Source organism: Elephas maximus, chromosome 4, assembly GCF_024166365.1.
Source record: "Elephas maximus indicus isolate mEleMax1 chromosome 4, mEleMax1 primary haplotype, whole genome shotgun sequence".
NCBI lineage: Eukaryota > Metazoa > Chordata > Mammalia > Proboscidea > Elephantidae > Elephas > Elephas maximus.
The window spans coordinates 98,892,455-98,910,840 of NC_064822.1; the positions used below are offsets into that span (position 1 = coordinate 98,892,455).

The 18,386-nt window shown below is 37.3% G+C and overlaps 1 protein-coding gene across 9 annotated transcripts in view; it reads left to right on the forward strand.

The window, feature by feature from the left end:
* TMEM117 (transmembrane protein 117) overlaps window positions 1-18,386 on the forward strand; it is a 568,932-nt gene that overhangs the window by 354,029 nt on the left and 196,517 nt on the right. For all 9 annotated transcript variants that reach the window (XM_049882884.1, XM_049882881.1, XM_049882877.1 and 6 more), the window contains one exon: window positions 6,667-6,764. In XM_049882884.1, coding sequence (XP_049738841.1) covers window positions 6,667-6,764 — 98 coding nt within the window. The remainder of the gene's footprint in view (window positions 1-6,666; window positions 6,765-18,386) is intronic.

Consider the following 18,386-nt stretch of genomic DNA (forward strand, 5'->3'; position numbering starts at 1 on the left):
CATGCTAAATAGCAATACAGAATTTTTGTTTTAATATAGGAATATTTTGGTAATGAACCACTAAAAAATGGATAATAAGAATCAGAAATGCTAACTGTTATGAATGGAATTGTGTCCACCAAAAAGATATGTTTTAATCCTAACCCCTGGTACCTATATACATGACCTTGTCTGGAAATAGGGTCTTTGAAGATGTTGTCAGTTAAGTTGACATGAGGTCGTATCAGAGTAGGATGGATTCTAAAATCCGATGTGAGTGACGCTCTATAAAAGAGAAGAAACAGAGAGAGAGAGACATGGAAGATGGCCATGTGATGAAGGAGTCATGCTGCAGCTGCAAGCCAAGGACTACCTGGGGCCATCAAAAGCTGAGAGAGACAAGAAAGGATCTTCCTCCTAGAGCCTTCAGAGAGAACATGGCCCTGCCAACAGAAGTCACACTACTTGCCTCTAGAACCGTGAGACAATAAATTTCTGTTCTTATGAATCACCCAAAGAACATGGAGAACAAGAATCATATATACTAACTTTATCTTAAATAAGATAAAGTAACAGCTTTCACTCTGAAGCCCAGTCAACAATGAAGGGTTGCCAAATGCAACGCTGGTCAACCATGTTTCAAGATAATGCTATGAGGAGATATGGTGGCTACTGATCTCAGGCAAAGTTAGCAAAAAAAGACAGTTGTCTGAGGTGGGTGTCATCCCCTGAGAGGTCAGGAACAGTGGTGGTGGATTTGCTGACTGAGAGTAAGCCCTGACAGGTCTCAACGAGAGTGTCCTATAGAGAGCTAGCCCAGGAAGAATTCACATCTTTCATACAGTGATCGGTTTCAAAGGAATAGTCGTGAGAATTTTGTCACTCAGAATAAAAGAGAAAGAAAATAACAAGATAAGCCAATAGCAGGTAAAAAACCTTCCACCAGAAAAATGCTCCCACAGACCAGAGGAATCCTAGTGAGTTAAATAAAAATAAGTGAAGTCATTATCTTCACAAACTAAGGATTCAAAGCAAAGTTACAAGAACTCAGAGAGAACAGCGTGAGATAGTAGAACATGAAACAAGAGCTGACAGAGTTCAGAAAAGTAACAACAAAGATAGAAAATTGAAGAAATAAATTACAGAAATTAGAATTTCCACAAACATTAATAAAACACTCAAAATCACAGTATGGAACATCACTGAGCAAAGTAAAAAGTTAAAAGGAGTGTAGACAGGGAAGGCAGCACGTTATCCCTAAAGAACAGAAGTAAAGTGATGGAAAAGAAAAAATAGTAAGTTAAGGATAGGATTTCAAAAAGACTCAACAGAATAAAAGAAGACTTGAATCCTTAGACTGAAGTGGCAAATTGTGCCTAAAAAATGATAGACAGCAATCAATAAACTAGGAAAATTATTGTACTCAAAATTAAAGCATCTAAGCAATGAAATCAACTTACCTGTGAACCTGAAAGAAAAAAAAAAAAAAAAACAGATTCCAGTTTTTTGAAGGGTCTCTTTGACATCACTCAACATTATTAAGACAGTGAATCAATGCCTTCAATTCCTAAATAAACAATGTGACCCAAAATTTTAACATTCAGCCTAATTATTGGTCAAGCATAAAGAAAACAACAGTTTGGTTGTAGGCTAGATAGTTCTCACCAACCTTCTTAAAGTAAGCCTTACAGAACAAAGTTCGAGCAACCTTAAAATGCATGTGCTTGCTCAGATTAATGCCCATGCTCTAAAATAGCTTATACTCTGAGGAAGACCATCTAGCAAGGCATGTGATAAATGGTATAAAGAGATTCAGAGCTCTGTGTAAAGACCTATTGGAGAGGAAAGGGAGAAGGAAGGATTGTGAGACTCGAAGAGTTAAACAAATTTCTCCCTGTCTAGAAAGAAAGACTTGCAATTTCATATTCTAATAATCTTCCTGTGGGAGAAGCATCCACATGTTTGTATTGTATTTATGCGACACATGCAACCTTGTTTTCACCATCTCGAGTCCTCCCCCTCCTGCACCTTTTCCCACAAAGACTGTCCTTGACCAACACCAGAAATGAATTTGATTTCTCTAATGCAGAAAGTAATTGGATTTTTCTTTATTGAATGCATCTCTTTAATGGCTGTCTCTGCTCCTGCCAATTTAGCTGCAAGTGACCTGACACTGATCTGATGATACGACTTAAAATAAAGAGCTGGAGCTGAGGGTGAAAAAGACCAGCTGTCGGGCATCAGAAAGGATGTTTCTTGCCTCCTCTTGCCACTTTTCTGAGAAAATGCTTTATCCTTAATGTCATTTTTACAAAACATGCCGTTGTAATAATTGATCATGCAGCAGCAGATTGTCTCATTCTATAATAAGTATTTCCCAGAAAGTACCCTGGAGAAAACATTGGAAATGGAAGGAAACCCACCCGGTAGTCACTTTGTTCCTTGAAAATATTTATTACCATGCACACTCTTTCTGAAACAGGATAAATATTGCTGAGCAGAATTAATTAAATCTTTTTAAAAGCTGGTGAAACATGAAATATTTATTTAGGTATTTATTTACTTAACCTTGAAGTTTGGTTAAAACAAAATTTGATGCAAAAAATTGTTATTCAAGAAGGTTACAAAGAAGCCGTGGCTGAAATCATTGTACTTGGAAGAATAGCAATTTTTTCCTCAAGGGGCATTATGAGATAAAACTCATATGTCCGAGAATATTTGGGATTTAAATCTCTCTGCTTTCACCTTTCTTCATCTTTTAGTAACAATGTAATTCACTTGATTCAAGATTAATTATATTCTATCATCTTCCTTTTGCTCATTTTGAAAAATATTAGGAATCTCTTTTCATTGAAAATACAATCCATAGGCATTATTCTGAGGGAGCAAATAAAATTCTGTAATTTTAAAATGTCAAGAAGAAAATAAATAGGTGAGAAAATCATCACTTAATAAGTTTTCTTGTAAAAGTAAGTAAAACAAGTTTTCTCCTTTTGGAAGTCTCAATATTAGCTGCATTTGCGTTCATCAAAGTAACTAGCAGGTTAAAAAAACAAATGATAATTTATAATGAAACCATTTATTTTCTTCTCAGATTGCACAGTGGATCATTTATGCCCGTTTTTATTCCCTAGGAGTTGTGGTAGGGGATGCATAGTGCTTTTTTTTCACTCTGAGCATCTTGAGTGGGTGATTGTGTACCAGTTTCTTGACATATCACATAAAATTATTGTAGACCCTAAGTTAGGCAGAGCTGTCATAAATCCCTTGTGTTACTCAGTGAAGGTCAATAAGCTAATTTTGGTTCTCATCAACCAAGAGAAGCTTGGGAACACTATTTCTAGAAATGATGTGGCGAAAGAATATAACCCTTTCATTACATTTTTCTCCTTAATATTTGTTTTTAATGGCATGTTTTCAATAATGGAATGCATGCTTACTAATTGCGTTTAGATTTTCAATCGGTAATATGAATTTTGAGAAATATGAACTGGTAATACAAGCCATCAAAGAGGTGAGTGGCTTTGTAGCGCCACCGATCTGTGGTATGACAATATCCCAATGAGAGCTATATAAATAATTCACTGTGGGCGCTTTTCCATTAGGTTACGTGGGGAACCTCTGGCTTTCCCGGGGCTCCCCAACTATCCCACAGGAAAGCTATAATTATGCTTGCAAGCCTTATCTCACAGAAATAAAGGGGCGGGGGGGGAGGCAAAAGCTTACAAAACTAATATATCCAGGAAACATCACCTAATAGAAAGTTCAGCCTACACAACAATGAGGCTCCAACTCCAGTCTGCTGAGCTTCACGCATTTCAAAAGGGACCCACCTTGATGTTAAATGCTTTAGAATCTGAATAACACCTTACCTCTGTCCAGGTAAGCCCTGGTGGTATATTGGTTCAGAGCTCCGGCTGCTAACCAAAAGTTCAGCAGTTCAAATCTACCAGGTGCTCCTTGGAAACCCTATGGGGCAGTTCTACTCTGTCCTATTGGGTCACTATGAGTTAGAATCGACTAGATGGCAGTGGGTTTGGTTTTGGTTTGGTCTGAGGTCCAGAGGCCGGTATACTGTCTTAGTCATCTAGTGCTGCTATAACAGAAATACCACACCTGGAGGGCTTTAACAAAGAGAAATTTATTTTCTCACAAGTCTAGTAGATTACAAGTCCAAATTCAGGGCATCACCTTCAGGGAAAGGCTTTCTCTGTCAGCTCTGGAGGAAGGTCCTTATCATTAGTCCTGGCCTAGGAGCTTCTCTGCACAGGAACCCCAGGTCCAAAGGACATACTCTGCTCTCAGTGTTGCTTTCTTGGTGGTATGAGGTCCCCACCTCTCTGCTTGCTTCCCTTTCCTTTTATCTCTTGAGAGATAGAAGGTAGAGCAGGCTGCAGCACAGGGAAACTCCCTGTACATTGGATCAGGGAAGTGACCTGGGTAAGGGTGTTACAATCCCACGCTAATCCTCTTTAACAGAAAGTTACAATCACAAAATGGAGGACAGCCACAGGATACTGGGAATCATGGCCTAACCAAGTTGACACATATTTTGGGGGGACACAATTCAATCCATGACATATATCATTAACCCAATGGCAACTAAAGAGATAAAGAAGAATTAAGATCAAATCTTTCCTGGATACTTTATCCAGGTCTCCTTATCCATTGTTTTGATTGTACCTTAGTATGTGAGTCACTGGTGTGCCAGTGAATGTTTCCAGAGACCGTATCTTGGACCTTGTGTGATATGACATGGTGGGCTTCCTTGAGAACTAATGTGACTTCACAGGAAGTTTGGTGCTATGAAAGAGGTAGCTGATTCAGGAGGACTCCTCACTGAATCAGAATCTTTCATCTTAAATAATTAAATCTCATGCAATTCAAGTCAGGTCATTGCTGAAGTTTCACTTAAATGCAACGTTAAAGTTTTAAGGACAGGAGAAAAGTATAATATTTTAATGGATCATGAAAGCTCTTCCTTAACCTCGTGGTGCAATGATTAAGAGCTTGACTGCTAACCAAAAGTCAGCAGTTTGAATCTACCAGCCACTCCTTGGAAACCCTATGGGGAGGTCTACTCTGTCCTATAGGGTTGCTAGGAGTTGGAACCAACTCGACGGCACATAACAACAACAACATTCCATTCAGTTTTTAAAAATTTCATTCTGCTTTGTTTGAATTTGAACATTCTTAATTAAAATAATTAATGAAATTGTGTTCTCTCTGTTGAAGGGAGGGTAGATTTTTTAGAAAAAGGAAAAAATATGTGGCTATGTTTGTGTGTGCGCGTGTGTGTGTGAGTATACACACATCCAAACACATTTTCCTTTATTAAAAAAGGAAATTAACTTCCTACCCCATCTGATTTTGAATGGTTCCTGTAATCCTGTTGCCATCAAGTTAATTCACTTATAGCGAACCTATAAGACAGAGTAGAACTGCCCCATAGGGTTTCTACAGAGTGACTGGTGGATTCAAACTGTCCACCTTTTTGTTAGGAGCCTGAACTGTTAACCACTGTGCCACCAGAGCCCTGATTTCCATAATAGGTTACCTATTTGTGATTCTTTGGTCATTTGTTGATAGCATTAGCATGAGATGTGGTCAATGAGAAATTTTTAATGGATCTTTAAAAACAAACACGTATGTCCTAATTTATTTTGTCATTCCCTCTTTGAGCAAATATCTTAAAGTATTTTATGTTAAAAAAAAAATCCTTAGACACTCAAAGGGATACAAAGATAAATTTTCCCCTTTAAGGATTTTAAAGCCCAATAGAGAAGGGAAGGAGCCCTGGTGGCGCAGTGGTTAAGAGCTCAGATGCTAACTAAAGTCGGCAGTTCCAATCCACCAGCTGCTCCCCAGAAATCCTGTGGGACAGTTCTACTCTGTCCTATAGGGTCGCTATGAGCTGGAGTCGACTCCACGGCAATGGATTAGAGAGGGAAAAAATGTACATAATGAAGTCTAACATAAGGTGAAAAGTGCTGTATCACATGAGAAGAATGGATCAAGGACTGCAGTTGGGGGACAGTGAAGCCATCCCAGTGGTAGTGTGACTTTACCTAGGCTTTACAAGATGGGTAGAATCTGTGCATGAGGAAAAGAGAAGGAGAACATTTTTGTAAGAAGACATAGAATTGCTAATAGTGTGGAGGTGGGACAATGCCAGGTAATTAAAACAAATACGACGTAAAACTGGGTATAAGTACCGTAACTCATATATAGTCAAAGGAAAAAAGTGAAAGAAGGGAAGATGATATTTTGACTTGTAACATAACTAAAATTCTAGGCACATAAGGGAATATTTGGATTTCGGTGTTCCTAACTTAGGCAAATTAAAAAAAAAAATACAGCCTTTCATTTGTTGTATATTTTTATGTCTGTGGAGCTGCTAATATTAACTCAAAGGTGTCTCCTTCTTTATGTAGGATAGTCTCGACTGATATTAAAAAAAGTGAATATTTGACGTTAAATGACCTTCACTTTGCTCATTCAATATGTAATATCAAATAAACTATTAAAGTTTTTAACTGAAGTATATTCTCCCTTGTATCTCTGCATATATTCTGATGTTAAAGCACATACATATTTTATTCTCAACAGAATGTAAATTTTAGGCTTATATTTAAAACTAAATTTAAGATCCCTGAAAGTGCTTACTAAGCTTTTTTATTGCTTTAGGTCACTGATATGATGCTTCAGGACAAACCCTATCCTGATTGGGGAAAGTCTGCAAGAGCTTTCTGGAAGAAAGGAAAGGTTAGGATCATTTTATTCTGGTAAGATGTCGTTTATTTATTTATACTTTACCCCCTTCACTAAAGGATTTGAGTTGGATGTGATTTTCTTTATATATACAAAATTCTACCTAGAGAGGCATTTTTAGTTGATACTATGCTCCATTTAAATGATTAAAACCATTATCCTAACTATTATAGGAATTAATTTCTGTTCACATACTGTTGTATATACACATTTACAAGAAAGAAGTTCTGCTAATGTCGATAGATTTTCTCAGAGGTAAGTAGGTTTTTGGCTCATCAAAATAAGCTGTAATTTTCATCAATGAATTTTGATGTAAAAATCTGTCTCTGATAAATACTGAGTTTCCAGTGTATTTGATAAGGTGTGATTTTGATCTGATGGATTTATATAAGAGAAAGAACCTCTTCACAAGTCTCATCTGACTTATTGGCATGCTTCCTTTAAGTAGCTTCCTGTAGCTCTCCAGCCCAATAGTTGCAATTAAAAAAAAAAAAAATCTTATGGAACTTAAATTTTTTTTGTAGATTTACCTTATTTATGTGTATTCAAACCAGCTTAAACTAACAAACAAAAAAAGATAGGAATTAGAGACAACAAGAAAGAAACTTTTATCTGGCTGTGGGCACTGCCAAAGCAAAGGGATTCAACTTGATATGAGAAAAATGATGTATACTAACACTCGGAGACATTGTAATTGATGATAGCATGTGCCTGCTAAATTCCGTCCTGTTCCCCTGCCTGATGAAATAGTTATTGTTTATTCTTAGGTTCAATTTTGAGAGTTAATTTTTTTTTTTCATATTAAAGCCACAAACACTATAATAACTAAGTGCTTGGGAAAAATGTACACTCTAAGCTATATTTGTGCTACAGCACTACATTAAATGTTGCTAGACACATGACTTTTTGAACTCAATTCTTAGCAGGTAAATAAGAGCGGATTTTTCAGAAATGTTGTAAAAATGAATACGGTTTTGTAGCTGTTTATTCACACCTTGTCTATGAGTAGTGTGACCTGTTTTTATGGTGCCATTTAACCTCCATACTGTTCTTATTTCTAAGCTTCCCATATAACATGTCTGAATAATATATAATGTAGTAATGATAAAAGAAAAACAAACAAACCCATTGCCATTGAGTTGATTCCAACTCCTAGCTACCCTATAGGACAGAGTAGAACTACCCCATAGGGTTTCCAAGGAGTGGCTGGTGGGTTCAAACTCCCAACCTTTTGGTTACTAGCTGAGTTTTTAACCACTGTACCACCAGGGCTCCATAATAATGATGGCAAATATTTACTGAGAGTATGTTTTATCCTTGACACTGTCCTAAGCACTTTGCATTCTGTATATTAACTCATTTAATCCTTATAACACTGTAAGGTATGGGTTATTATTATCAGCATAGGTGTCTAGCTCTGAGTTTCCACTTCTTAATCTTTACGCTAAGCTGCCCCTAAGAGAACAAAGAATACATAGGTGTGCCAATTTCCAAATGATTCACTTTAGTCCTTCTTTAGGTAAAGGTGCTAAACAAGAAGAGTGAAATTCTGGGATTCCATGTCCTACAGAATTCTCTAGAGGAGTTTTAAGAATCATAATTTAAAAGGCGATAGACTCCAGTATCAAAGCTTTTTACGAACTCTCTTCAAACAATATCCACTTAGTATTTTTCCCCAAGTTTTCTGTTATTGGGTGTATCTTCAAGTGCAGCCCATTGATGATTGCTCTTTGCCAATTAATGAGGTCACACGTACATTATTAGCAGTGTCAGACCACGCACACTGCGATCTGCAGGCCCCTATGAATGTTGTCATTAAAACTAAAAAGTGTCATTAGCTACTATTAATCACAATCGCTATTTCAGAGAAGAGGAATTCATACCAGCTTTTTCCTGAAGCATCTTAGTGCATTTTTCTTTGAAAATTATTACTCAGGTCTAAATATTATTAATCTCTTTTTATGAATGGATTTTTGGCATATATGATGATGAAGGCCCAATGAGTAATCGGGAGAGCATTTCTTAAGTGTTTTAAAAATAATACTAGTTTAATTGGCCACTGGCAAAGAGATACTATTATTTAATGAAGGGCAAGCTAAAACCCATTCATTCTTACAGTCATGAAATTATTTTTGTAATGTTATTGATAACTAGATAATATAGTTGAGAAATTAGTTTCATTGTTATATTTGAAAAGTAGTATTTCAAATCATGATGAGCATAAAATAACTGGAGAAGAGTCTATAATGCCTTTTTAACATTCTCTCCCATTTTATCCATTTCTATACAGTTACACTGTATTAACAACAGCATTTATTCATGGTTTTCAAAAAGGGAAGTCTCATGCAAAAAGTTAAATATGGAAATTATGTAGGAAGCAATTCTTTCTTTTTCTTCATACCGTTTAAATAAAAGGGATTTAGCAAGTATAAAGGACACTTTTTCCCCCTTAGTTCTACGAGATAAAATAGAGAAATTATTGACAAGACTCTAGACGAAGTAAAGATTGCATTTACACATTGTGTATCACCTACTCGAAAGAGGTGTTTCTTTTTGTTTCATCCTAGTTGAGGAGAGATTAGTATGAAAAGTCTGTGGGGGAGAAGAAATTTTGCAAAGAAATGCTTTCCTAAGTTGTGAGGTAATTATCTACAGTAGTTTCAACAGTACAACATATGATTCTTCCTAGTAAACTTGCCTCTTCCCTAGCTTTAAATTGCACATGCTTGTTAGAAACCACTTTGCAACTTTGCGGCTGAGTTTTCTCATTGACTTTTAATGGTACGTGCCTATATAGTAGGAGCCTGGTGACACAAGTGGTTTGTGATTGGCTGCTAACCTAAAGGTTGGAGGTTTGCGGAAGGTTGCAGAAGAAAGGTCTGCCAATCTGCTTTCGTAAAGATTATACCTGTTGCCTTCGAGGGGATTCCGACTCATAGCTACTCTGCAGGGCAGACTGCCATATCTTTCTCTCATGCAGTGGCTGGTGGGTTTGAACCGCTAACCTTTTGGTTAGTAACCAAGCATTTAACCACTGTGCCACTCAGGCTCCTCTTTGGTATGTCAAACCCAAAAACCCACTGCCGTCGAGTCGATTCTGACTCATAGCGACCCTACAGGACAGAGTAGAACGGCCCCATAGAGTTTCCAAGGAGTGCCTGGCGGATTCGAACTGCCAACCTCTTGGGTAGCAGCCGTAGCACTTAACCACTACCCTACCAGGGCTTCGGTGTATAAAAAAAAAAAAAAAAAAATTTTTTTTTTTTTTTAATAGGGACTTCTAAATAGTAAAGATTACAGCCAAGGAAACCCTATTTAGCAGTTCTTCTCTATAACATATGGGATCACCGTGAGTCAGATTCAACTTGATAGCAGTAGGTTGGAGTGTTTTTTGTTTGTTTTTTGTCCGTACAGTAGAGAAAACAGTTCCTATTTTTTTTCCATAATTGTGCAAAGAAGAGGCTGCTGTAACATCTGGGCTTTTATATCAGGGAGGAGACTAAAATGTGGCTGTGTTTAAAAATGCTAAATGGCAAAGAGAGGAATATGTTGGAACTTCTCTTCCAAAGTGCTTTTCTAGCTCTTTGGTAATTAAAAAGACTAAACATCTAAGAATCTAAATCTAGGTGAATGCCATATATTGTTCTGTTTTTCAGAGGGGCTCCCCAAAACCATTTTCACTCATCTGAAGTAAAAAAAAGAAAAATACATTAAAACAAGTAATATAATGATATTTGTGTTAACTCCTATCTCCCTGTTTTAGTCTCTAGTGACCTAATCGTCACGCTTTGGAGGGAAGCATTTTGGGATGACATTTACCCAAAGGCTTAGGTTATTGTAAATAAGTGCAGACACTCTTCTGTGATTAGTAGAGGAAATGGGGGTGGGGTGGGGGGGGAGGAACTGGGAAATCTGGTGGCCGTTAGGACTTCAAAGATACTCCAGTCCTTGCCTTTACTGATACACGAATTAATTGCATTTTTCTGCCTCCTCTGATGTTTGGAGAGATGACATGACTTGCTTTGACCAATGAAATGTGAATGAAAGTGGTACGTGTCATGTCTAGGTAACCAAAAACCAAACCTGTTGTTATTGAGTCGATTCCAACTCATAGCATTTCATTGTCAACGAGAAGCCCTGCAGAGAGCTCTTTTCTTGGCAGCAATTGTGGAAGCTCATGTCTTTATGGAGCCTCTGTCATTCAGGTTGCCTGAATGACCAGGATAAGCCAAGCCTCCTTAACAACACAGTGGACATTAGTAGGAGTAAGAAATAATCCTTTGCAATGTTGAGTCACTGAGATTTGAGGTCATTTGATACTGTAACATAAACTACCTCATCCTGATTTATACGGAAACCGATCTATAGAAATGGGATGCTGCCACAACAGAAAGCTGAAATGAGTGACTTACGGACTGGGCAGCCAATAGCAAAGAAATTTGAGGCAGGAAGAATGGAAACTCACTATTGTCTGATAACTTGGAAGCTCCAGGAGGAGCTGGAAAGCAAAATGTTAGTAGTGTGTTGCTGTGTGTATCTGTATTAAGCTGTGCACTCTGTCCCATTCTGGTATGCATTGTTGTTGTTGTGTGCTGTTGAGTAGATTCCAACTCATATAGGATGGGGTAGAACCGCCTGCCCCGTAGGGTTTCCTAGGCTGTAATCTTTATGGGAGCCGATTGCTAGGTCTTTTCCCCCACGGAGCAGCTGGTGGGTTTGAATCATGGACATTTTGGTTAGTAGCCAAGATTATAACCATTAGAAACGAGGGTTCCTTATTCTGGTATGTAGAGAAGATTATCTTTTATTTTTCCTTTTTTTTTTTTTTTTTGAGCAGTATCTTTTATGTTTTACAGAGTCCTTTAATAAGTGCTTTAATAAGTAATGGTTTGGGTAGGCATCTCAAGATCATGATTATCGGACCTTAATTCTTGACTAGGAGGCAATGTGGCTTCTGATACTTTCCTGCTTTCAATATCCTGGGTATTAAAGTCTAATAAAACAAACTTAATTGTTTAGCTTTGATCAGAGAAGAGTGAATAAAGACATTTTTTTATTATCTTAAAATATATTAAGAATAGTGTAGGATAAACTTTTAACTTTAAATCAAAAATATTCTCTGAAATCTTCTTTAAACCAAACAATAACCCATTGCTGTCAAGTTGATTCTGACTCATTGCGACCCTATAGGACACAGTAGGACTGCCCCATATGGTTTCCAAGGCTGTAAATCTTTATGGAAGCAGAGTGCCACATCTTTCTTCCACAGAGCAGCTGGTGAGTTCAAACCACCAGTCTTTCAGTTAACAGCCACGTGCTTTAACCATTGCACCACCAGGGCTCCTTAAACTGAATAATAGTTTAGCTTTGTTAGTAAAAAATGTCTGCCTTGAACATTGTGCTTTTAAAGAACTACCTATATGGAATCAAATTGACAACAATAACTCAAAAGATCAGATAGGAAACTTAAGGGGCAATGAGTTTATGTTAACGGGGGAGGAATGGTTCGGAAAAGGAGGGTGAGAATGGCTGGACAACTTAAAAAATGTAGTCAATGTCGCTGAATTGTACATGTAGGAATTGTTAAGTTAGTGTATGTCCTGTTGTGTATATTCTCAACAACAACACCAAATAAAATAAGTTATTAAAAAGAAAGAATAGAGTGAGAGAATAACTTGATAATAATAAAAATTGTTCTAAAGTAATAAAAATGACCTAAGAATCAGGGGAAAATTCAGATGAAAGAATTTTCATAATAGCTGTGCCAATATCTAAACGCATAATCTGTCTGACTTTGGGTTTCCAGTTTCTTTTCTACAAAAGAAATGTGTCTTGTTATTCTGTAAGTCCCCTTCCAGCTCTGTAATGTGATTTTCTATGGTAAGGTTAAAATGTTGTGGAGGGGGTAGCTCTGCTTGGCTTTGCTCCGGAGGCCAGAATGTGGACCAGTAAGTTACATGGAAATGAACTTCAGCTTCACATATGAAAGCATTTCCTAACAATGTGAGCCTGTCGATGCTGAATGGGCCTCCCTAACAAGTCCAGAGTTCCCCATCAGTAGAAGCATTCCTGCAAAGTCTAAAAAAAAAAAACTAGATAACAATATTTCAGGGATGCTATAGAAGAATTTTCATATTGAGTAAAAAAAAAATCACTTCCGAATTTTCATCAAACTTAAAGATTCTGTGGCTATATAGTTAAGTGTGGCATATTTTTCTGCTTCATAACAGAGAGGATGCTAATTATCACTTAATATGTTTTATATGATTATATCATCATAATGAGCAAAGTGTTTTCACTAGACAACAAATTAGTAAAGGTTCCTGGGATAAACATTTAGTAAAACTCTTTGCCTCACCTCTCAAATAATGTATTAGCCCAGACTTTTCCTCTTGATGAATTTTGTATTCTTGACATCAGCGTTCCTTCCATTCTCAAGATGTCTCTTTAAGCAGTTGTCCATTCTTGTTTAAAAGCTGCATCTATCCCTCAGGAAAAACAAAACCTGTTTGGTCTAAACCAGATAACTATACCTACTAAATCAGTCACCATAACTCTAAACACAACACTACTAGGCTCCAATTTGTATTCAGCTTCTTCTAGGCTGAAAGTTCCAAGGACATGCTTCAACTGTTTTTTTTTTTTTTTCTTGCTAGATATATTTCCTACTTCTGGATAAATGGGTAGTTACTATTGCATTACTGTGGTGTCATATTATATGGAGATGTTCATTTAAAATAATATATATGTTTATGCCCGAATGTTATAAAAATCTTATGCCCTTTTAGACTTGATTCTGCTAAATTATGAATAAATCATATTTTCATTAACTTATTTAAGCAAATACATATCAAGTCCTCAATACATTGTAGAATAATGGTTAGGAGCACAGGCTCTCAAGCCAGCTGCCTGGCTTCACTACTTACTATTTTGTGTTAGTTGTTATGAATTTGTTATAACTGACATTATCACTGCTGTTTCTTGTCACCAGGTGCTGTCCTAGGTGCTAGGATTTAACTCTGAAACAGAAAACAAGGCCTCTAGTTGCATAATTTTTAGTCTGGTGAGAAATACAGGGAAAAAGAGGTGTAGGTACTGTAATGTTGTGGCAGGTGAACACCAAGGACTGTTTTCTAAAGGAACTAGAACTGAAGTGCCATCTCAGGAAAGCAGGAATCAGGTGGGACAAGATGTGGTGGTTAGTTAGCTATGTGGAGTGAGATAGAGGAAGAGGTCAAGGGTAGCACCACGTTTTAAGCTTGAGCAATTAACGGTTGACTATACTATTCACTGAGATAGCAGAGGAGCAAGTCTTAGGGGGAGCATGAGTCCAGGCTTGAACATGTTCAGCTTAATGTGCTTACAAAAATAAGAAAGGTTGCTGTCAAGACTTCAACTCACGGAGACCCTCATGTGTATCCGAGTAGAACTGTGCTCCATAGGGCTGTCAATGGCTGATCTTTCAGAAGTAGGTCTTCAGGACTTTCTTCTGAGGGGCCTCTGGTGGACTTGAACCTCCAACCTTTCAGTTAGCAACTGAGCTCATTAACCATTGTACCACCCAGGGACTCCAATGGGCTTATACCAGTCCCGAAAAAAAAAAAAAAAAACTCAAACTCATTGCCGCCAAGTAGATTCCAACTCATAGTGACTATAGGGCAGAGGAGAGTTGCCCCACACAGTTTCCAGGAAGTGGCTGGTGGATTCGAACTGCCAACAGTGTTACCAATGGGTTTATAGAGATCCCTAATAAACAGTTTATTATATGGATCTGGGGCATAGAAGTTATCTTTTATTTTATAAAAGGAGTGGGGTCTGAGCTAGAAATATAAAAACTAAAGCTTGCATTTTAGTTTATATTTCTACCCACATATATATATATATATATATAAAAACATATAGATGGTGTTATTTGCAGGTAGATGGTATTTAAAGGAATATGAGGTAGCCATAGAGTGAAAAGAAAAGATCTTCTAGGGTAGAACCTGTGGGTCTGTGTTATTTAGGAACAGGCAGAAGAGGGGCCTACAAAGAAGACAGAGAAGCAATGAGAAGAAAGAGTAAAAACAAGTAAGTGTCATAGATGTCAAGAAAATATATCAAGACAGTCAAATGCAGACAATAGATGAAATAAGATTAAATGCAGTGTCTATGAGATTTAACTCCAAGAAGACTATCAGTGGTGACCTTGGCAAGAATGGCTTTCTGGAATGTTGCTGATAGAAGCCAGATTTGTACCAGATCAAGGCATGATTAGGAGAGGAGGAAGTGGAAGAAATGGGGGTAGCCAGCCATTTCAAGTAACTTTGACTATGAAGAGGAAGTGAGAGAGAAGATTGGAGGAATATATATTTAGAAATGAATATTCCCTTGGTAAAGTTCAATATATGTACTGGCTTGGCTATTTATTGATTTGTTTTGTCCAGAGCATATGTATTTTTGTTCAAAATAAGGAACTTATTTAGAATTGTTGACTGAATGGGAATTGCATTAAAGCATCTTTAAATTGAATGGTGAAGCTTTACTATCTATGTTATTCTAATTTTTAGTAGGAAGGTAGGATGTAAATAGTTCATGAGGTTTTAAAATCAAATATCTTAAAAAGTTTAAAGTGATTTATTAAAGTCAAAATGGTGATTAAGCCCTCTACACATTTTCTGCTGTATCTCATTACTTGAGATCAGGAAGAATTACCACTTATTCTGCCTCTCGTGACTTAGCACAGTGCCTACACACCGTCAGCATTAAACACATCCTTGTTGAATTAATGACTCTGTGATATGTGTTTCTGAAAATTTTTCCATATTTAGGACTTCTTTGAAAATGATAAAAAGATAATTAAGGGTATTTCAACTTTGTGATTAATTGATGCTTTATAAGAATATATAATGCCTATGAGTTATTTTTTTCTGAATAATTTTTAGGAATATTTCTCTTCACTATTTTTTTTTAAAAGCCATTTCGGTCCCAATTATGTGCTCTACCTACATCTAGAAAAGTCATTAAAATACTGTAGGATGTATAACTATAGTGATGCAACATAATTCCCCTATGGACTCTGAAAATTTTTGTCTTAGAAATCCTTTCCTCATTTTTTAAAGGTCAATGAAATTTAAAGAAAGAAAAATTAAATAAGCTGGTCTTAAATTGCTTAAATAGCACAATCCTATTAATGGCCTTCATACCAATTGCTGAAGCCTGGAGTAGCAATATTGAGCCTAAGAACAATCCTTTGATTTATGAATGTTTGAAAAAAAAAAAATGCCCTTTAATAAAGGCTTGGAAATACTGCATTGTTTCTCTGTATAACAGTTACTGGTAGAGTGCAGTTATACCTCTTCAAACTTCAATTTGCTGGTTGAATTGAATACTCTCTTGTGCCATGAGGCCTAAGTCATTCTTAATTGTTAAGTTTCTAACATATGGGTCATGTTTTCAAAGGTCCCTGAATTCACATGTAATGGTATAAGTGCACAAATTTAAAACAGAAACAATAAATTCCAGAAGAGAGAGAGAGCAGCATTTAACCAAGTTTAGCAGCTTGATCCATTTTAGCATTGTGGGGAATCTGCCAATCTTTTCATCCTTCCCCTGATTCACGCCCCCTATTTGCCATCTCTAAAAAAAAAACCAAAGCTGTTGCTGTCGAGTTGATTTCAACTCATAGTGCCCCTATAGGACAAAGTAGAACTGCCCCATAGAGTTCCAAGGAGCTCTATGAATTTGAACTGCTGACCTTTTGGTTAGCAGCCATAGCTCTTAACCACTACACCACCAGGGTTTCCTCCCTTTCCTTCATTGTATCTCTAGTAGACTAAAAATACAGATCACTCACACTAACAAAACTCCTATTATGACTTGACTTGTTAGAAAGCCCAGATATTTTCACTCTTCCTATTTCCTCACATCTTCTAGAAACCACTGGTGAAATGCTTGGCTGTATATAACTTCATCCTGCAAATATTCACAAAGTGACCACCGTGTAAGTGCCTCAGTTGAGTAACATTGCTGTTGTAATAGTGTCTTTTGCTGGCATGAAAGTCTTCCATAAAAAATCTCTTTACTTTTGTGTGCTTTGATAAAAATCTGTTAGAATTAAGATTTTCTACTTAGGTGACAACTGTCAGATCCGAATAGCTGTCATTCTCTTGTTGAAATCATTCAGATCAAATTGGCCCTCAACTCTTTGCAGATAGACTGGGAGCACATTGAAGTCCCGGTATCACCGAGGCACAGCTGATTGCTTAATGCCCATGATTCACTATGGTTCAGGTGTGCTTCTGAGATCGGTGGTCCACAAACTCAATTTTGTGGTGCATTAGTCATTGTTGGAAACTCCCAGCTGATTATTTTTCAAACCAAAATTGCTGGTCACACTTCCTAGTAACTAATGCTCAGGCGTTCTGTACAGGACAACTCATTTAACATATCAAGTGAAAGTGAATCAGTATTTATTTGGTGAGCAGTGAATTAAAACAAAGGGAGATGGAGAGTCCAGGGGGAGGCTTATCCAACACAAGTTGCGGCCAGACTGCTACTGTCGCTCAGATCCAGTGTGAATTCCCCTCCACGGTGCAGGTTACATAATGCCAGGTCTTGTTTTCAGAATATCCTTTTCCTACACTTCCCCCGCTGGCCAGAGTTCCTTTTATGAATGCCTTCCCTCTTTAGAAGAAGGGATGTGTTGACCACAGTGAAGGTCAAAATGCGCTTTGATGTTTGTTTTTGCACTTGAGAAGCTTTCTGACAAACTAGTGTAGGATGTATAGGCAGGTATCACAGATCAGATGAAGCACTCCCTGAGTTTATTCTCACAGAGGCTAATAGACTCGATTGGAGTGGCTGGGCATATAAGTGACCCACATTCTGGAAACCAAACTGGAACCAATGTTTCCAATGACAAATTGTCTCTATGGACAAAGGTTTGGTATAGAATCAGAGCAAAATGTAAGCTTGCCTCATTCATGTTTATAATTATTGACTGTGTTAGGCATTCTATTGGGAATTCAGCAGAACAAGAGACATGCATAGTTTTTGCCCTCATGCAAGACTTGCTGTCATTCTTACCAACTAGACTGCTGGTAAAAGACAGACAATAAAGAAATAAGCAAATAAAAACATTATAAATAATGATGCATAATAGGAAAGAAATATCAGTGGCTGTACACCATTCTGGAAATCCTGGTGGTGTAGTGGTTAAGTGCTATGGCTGCTGACCAAAAGATGGGAAGTTTGAATCCACCAGCCACTCCCTGGAAACTCTATGGAGCAGTTCTTCTCTGTCCTACATGGTTGCTATGAGTCGGAATCAGCTCGATGGCAATAGATTTTGGTTTTTCAGTTTGATACACCATTCCATTTCTTTGCCTCTTCAGGTCACACTTCTTGAAGGGTTGCAACACTCACTCTTCACTCTGTTTCCTCCCAATTGCAGTCTCACTTCTGCTCCTATTTAGTCCAAGGACTCCTGGTAGTTCTCGCCATCAGTTCTCCTAACTCTGGCTTTTGTAAGACTTCAAATAACCTGTTCTACATGCACAAACCAGTACTGATTTGGGGGTTAATCTTGCATTTGTGAGTTTGGTAGATAACCTTCTATTAAGGTGGATTGTTACATGGCAGGACATAGTGGAAAA